Source organism: Oncorhynchus gorbuscha, linkage group LG09 (genome assembly GCF_021184085.1).
Source record: "Oncorhynchus gorbuscha isolate QuinsamMale2020 ecotype Even-year linkage group LG09, OgorEven_v1.0, whole genome shotgun sequence".
NCBI lineage: Eukaryota > Metazoa > Chordata > Actinopteri > Salmoniformes > Salmonidae > Oncorhynchus > Oncorhynchus gorbuscha.
This window is the reverse complement of record NC_060181.1, coordinates 87,101,073-87,105,628: the sequence shown is the minus strand read 5'-3', so window position 1 is coordinate 87,105,628 and position 4,556 is coordinate 87,101,073. Positions and strand designations below refer to the sequence as shown.

Here is a 4,556-nt window from a genome sequence, read left to right as displayed (position 1 = left end):
TAATCCTGCTCCAAAATAACAGACTGAAGTAGCCCATTCTGTGCTGTTACATTTACTGTGTACAGTTATATACTTTGCAAACTATACCTTTTTTGGGGGGTAAAACATTTTATTTGTCAGTTTTGTTTATTTGTGAGGCAACCTACATTTATGAAAGCTGCATTACATTAGAAACTGTATTGAGACATTCTAATAAGATAAATAATTCGAGTGATATTTTTTTTAAATGCATGAAATTCTGTTTGACTGTCTGACAAACTATGCAAACCATGTATCCCATCACGCCTGTGACAGCATTTGTCAACAACATTCAAATCAAGACACTCCAAAATGGCGGATCGTGAAGAGGGTAAGTGTCGCTCTCAGACCAAAAAACGACCTTTATGTTTCCATATTTGGTCCCATATTTCCATCTTAGATATACGCTATAGAGCATTAAATCATACCCATATATGTCAAATATGTGGCAACCTACTCGCTAAAAAAACGATTAGGTCTACTCTTTCGGTTTCTGATCGCACTCACTCGGTATGTTTCAATGTATCAACGTCATAGATTATATCAAGATAAGAATGGCTACAGTTGCAACATTGTTACCACGTTATAACACCATGCAATTTGACGTTTTAGACTGCTATTTCCCCACATACGCGAATGGATTATTATGCCAAGATGTGCCTGTAAGAAATTAGACTCATAATCCTCTCCTTCCAACATGGTTTGACGTGACTTCATTTGTACTGTTGCCAATGGAATATGGCACAATCATCCAACACGTCTGACGGGGATATTAATACGTGTGAAACTGCCAATTGTTCGCCTCTTGTACATAAAGTGCTCTACTTTGTGTCTCCCGCCCCAAGACCCAGAGAATGAGGACACATGTGAGGTGGTCGACCTGACACAATATGCTAGGCGTCAACAATGGTGGGGCTGCCTATTTGGTGGGAACAATTCGGGTCCTATGGCTGAGAAGTATTCGGTGGCCACACAAATAGCACTGGGTGGTGTGAGTGGCTGGTAAGTCCTGCAGGCCAAGGTAGCCTATGTTGATTATGCAACGGAGCATCCTCAGGACTGTTCTTTATCATTTGATGTATCTCTCTCATGGTGGTCAATGCTACTGTACTTTAATGCATGGTATGATCAAAATACAGGCTTCCTCTGTAGAGGATTCTATTGCCCTGTCTAGTGTACTACATGCAGGATAGGGTTTCATTTGAGTTTTGCATTGTCTCTCGCTGCCAGGTGTGCGGGATATCTTTTCCAGAAGGTGGGGAAGATCGCAGCCACCGCTGTGGGTGGAGGATTCCTGTTGTTACAGGTGGGAACTCAACACAAGTTTTTAATGTACAGTATAAAAGTCTAAATTAGTTATTTCACATGCTGGTCACCCACTGCGAAGAGAAGCTTGCTCTTTAGCTACAATACTATTAGCTAAAATTCTTATTGTCATGGATTATTTTACATAGCATTTTTGCTTAGTTTTATTAATAGTCCCTAAAATAAATAAAAATGTATATTATATTCTCCAGATAGCCAACCACAGTGGCTATGTGCAGGTGGACTGGAAGAGAGTGGAGAAGGATGTCAACAAAGCCAAGAGGCACCTGAAGAAGAAAGCCGACAGGGCTGTACCAGAGCTCAACTCTTTCATCGACCAGGTAGCCCTACACCTGTTGTATTCGGCACATGTGACAAATAGCATTTGATTTGATTTGATTTGTGCATGACAAAGCAGTGTGAATTGAACTACATTCATACTGACATAATACAAATTCTGCCTACTTGTACAGACTAGGCTGCTAAGTCAAGGGATCAGTTATCCATATGCATTCAGATTTGTTATTCGTCTTAAAAGGATATTGCACTTTTCTTACATTTTAATACTGTTATTTATCTCAATCCCTCCCAGTCCACAGAGTTTGTGAAGACAAACATGATCGTCACCAGTGGATTCTTTGGAGGCTTCTTGCTTGGGCTGGCATCCTAAGAACACCCCAGGGGCCTGCAGTTTTAGATAAGAATCACTTGAGAGGTCTGGCTGTGAAGTGAAATGCCCTTTTAAAAACGTGGTGGGAACAACAAGAACAGATGCACAGCACAATATATCAAATTGAGCCAATTACACAACCTGCAAAAAAAGGTAATGTAGTTGTAAATACTCTGTAATGTGTACTTACTATGCTGTTTCACAATACCCACCTGTCTATCTACCATGTAATTGCATGGTTTTAGCACCACCTGATAGAAACTGGAACCAAGATATCCTGCTGCTCCACCATATAAACAAAACCGTGTTTCTAGCTAGGCTTTTAGCCCCCAACTCAAGGCAATTGGGTACAACCCAAAACCTTGTTTCTAGCTAGGCTTTTAGCCCTCAACTCAAGGCAATTGGGTACAACCCAAAACCGTGTTTCTAGCTAGGCTTTTAGCCCCCAACTCAAGGCAATTGGGTACAACCCAAAACCGTGTTTCTAGCTAGGCTTTTAGCCCCCAACTCAAGGCAATTGGGTACAACCCAAAACCGTGTTTCTAGCTAGGCTTTTAGCCCCCAACTCAAGGCAATTGGGTACAACCCAAAACCGTGTTTCTAGCTAGGCTTTTAGCCCCCAACTCAAGGCAATTGGGTACAACCCAAAACCGTGTTTCTAGCTAGGCTTTTAGCCCTCAACTCAAGGCAATTGGGTACAACCCAAAACCGTGTTTCTAGCTAGGCTTTTAGCCCCCAACTCAAGGCAATTGGGTACAACCCAAAACCGTGTTTCTAGCTAGGCTTTAGCCCCCAACTCAAGGCAATTGGGTACAACCCAAAACCGTGTTTCTAGCTAGGCTTTTAGCCCCCAACTCAAGGCAATTGGGTACAACCCAAAAGGAACTAGCGTTTTGGGTCCTGTGGGAAACGCTGGTCTACAAAACAGTTATTAATCAAAATGCGATAAGAGCACACAGGTGTTGCGACCCTGTAGATGGGATCCGGTGTTCCTGGCTCACTCTGATTCATATATTCATCATATGAGAGATAGAAACACACTCACTTCCAATGGCTCTGAGCTGCTGCTGGAGATGGACGTATGTACATATGTAAAAAACGATAGGAAGATGAAAAACACTGAGATTGATGCTGTATTTATTCAGATCGACTGTGTGGTCTTCAGCAGAACTTCATGCATGTGTACAGTATATGTACAGTGTACTGTTACACTTGTTACACATACACACCTAATTGGGCTGCAATGTGGGAACTTATTGATTACATTTGGGTCTAGTTCTTTCGAGTGTTTTCTGGTCAATATAGTCCTACTCCGCAAGTATACCCAAGTCATGCAATGCACCATGTTTGCACAATATATGCCCTTTTCATTCATTTGTATGAGTTAATACTTCTATCACATTATATGTATTGATTTAGGATTACCATGACTATCTTTATTTTGTCTTTACGAGCGGTGCAATATTTGCTTGGAGGTAATTTAGCCTCTTTTGTGTTTTCTCTTTCACTGGAAAGCAATTTACCTTTGTTATTGAATTACAATGCTGTTGTCGTTTGTGTATATATTCTTAATATAAAATACCAAATGCAACCAACAATCATGGCTTTCTTTATTTCAAATGAAAGAATAGGCCTATGTCTGTGTCAAGTTTAGCTTTAAAAAACAGATTTTAAAAAACATTGTATCACAGCACCTCTGCTATTTCTAAAGATCTAATTTACCTGTACTGTATATAAGAATATGAATATGTATGTATAGTGTGTAAATTATATTTTTCTTGTCTCTTGGTGTCTCATATATATATATAACTTGTTTTTTATTTAGTGTAATGTATTTAATTTAAAATCTTATATTGTTCTTGTCTATTACTGTTCTGTACTTTGTCATGTATTTGAGTGTTTTATGTGGACTCCAGGAAGAGTGCAGTAGCTAATAGGGATCCCAATAAACTAAACTTCCTTCAGTACTTTGAGTTTAGGGGGCAGATCAGTTCCTGCCCTCCAATTTGACTTAAATTACTTGAATGAGCAAGCATTTATCTTTCAAGTCATCGTTACTATGTCATTGAAATTGTATATTATTTCCAAATGTTGTTGCAATATTGCAAAAATGTTCCTGTGCGGTGTTACCATTTTCAGAGAAGAATGTTGCAAAAAAATCCAACTGAAACCCTAGACTGTCGCTGCACCGTTGCCGGGCAACGGACGATAACCGGCACGCTCCATGGCAACCTAAAACTGGTGAAGAACGGAAGTTGTTCTCACGAAGTATAAAGTACATTTATATTCCAAATACTGACTCTATTGCGCTGCCGATGCCGCCTGGCAATTCTCTTATCAAAAACGTAAGGTTTGTAGTGGATATTTTTTACTTTATTTTGTTTATTGAATGACCATATATATACTCTATGCTTGGCGAATTGAAGCGAACGGAAAAAAACAGCTCACGCTAACGTTATATATCGACTAGCTGCGTCCACAGATTGTGCAAGTGCTTTGCTTTATATAGTGCATTCCTGTTTGCTGCGAGGAAATTGAGGCAGCAATTTGCATCTTATGAATT

At 39.8% G+C, this 4,556-nt stretch overlaps 1 protein-coding gene across 1 annotated transcript; it reads left to right on the top strand.

Annotated features, from left to right (window-relative positions):
* Nucleotides 1-277: 277 nt before the first annotated feature.
* Nucleotides 278-3,591, top strand: LOC124043009 (FUN14 domain-containing protein 1-like). Its single transcript, XM_046361187.1, has 5 exons — nt 278-349; nt 864-1,020; nt 1,249-1,324; nt 1,536-1,664; nt 1,916-3,591. Exons 1-5 carry the CDS (start codon nt 331-333, stop codon nt 1,991-1,993), a joined length of 459 nt encoding a protein of 152 aa, XP_046217143.1. The 5' UTR covers nt 278-330; the 3' UTR covers nt 1,994-3,591.
* Nucleotides 3,592-4,556: the final 965 nt, after the last annotated feature.

Coding starts and splice junctions, on each gene's coding strand:
- LOC124043009 (XM_046361187.1), top strand. Junction 1,325..1,535: donor GAGGATTCCTGTTGTTACAG/GTGGGAACTCAA, acceptor TATATTCTCCAG/ATAGCCAACCACAGTGGCTA. Junction 1,665..1,915: donor TCAACTCTTTCATCGACCAG/GTAGCCCTACAC, acceptor AATCCCTCCCAG/TCCACAGAGTTTGTGAAGAC.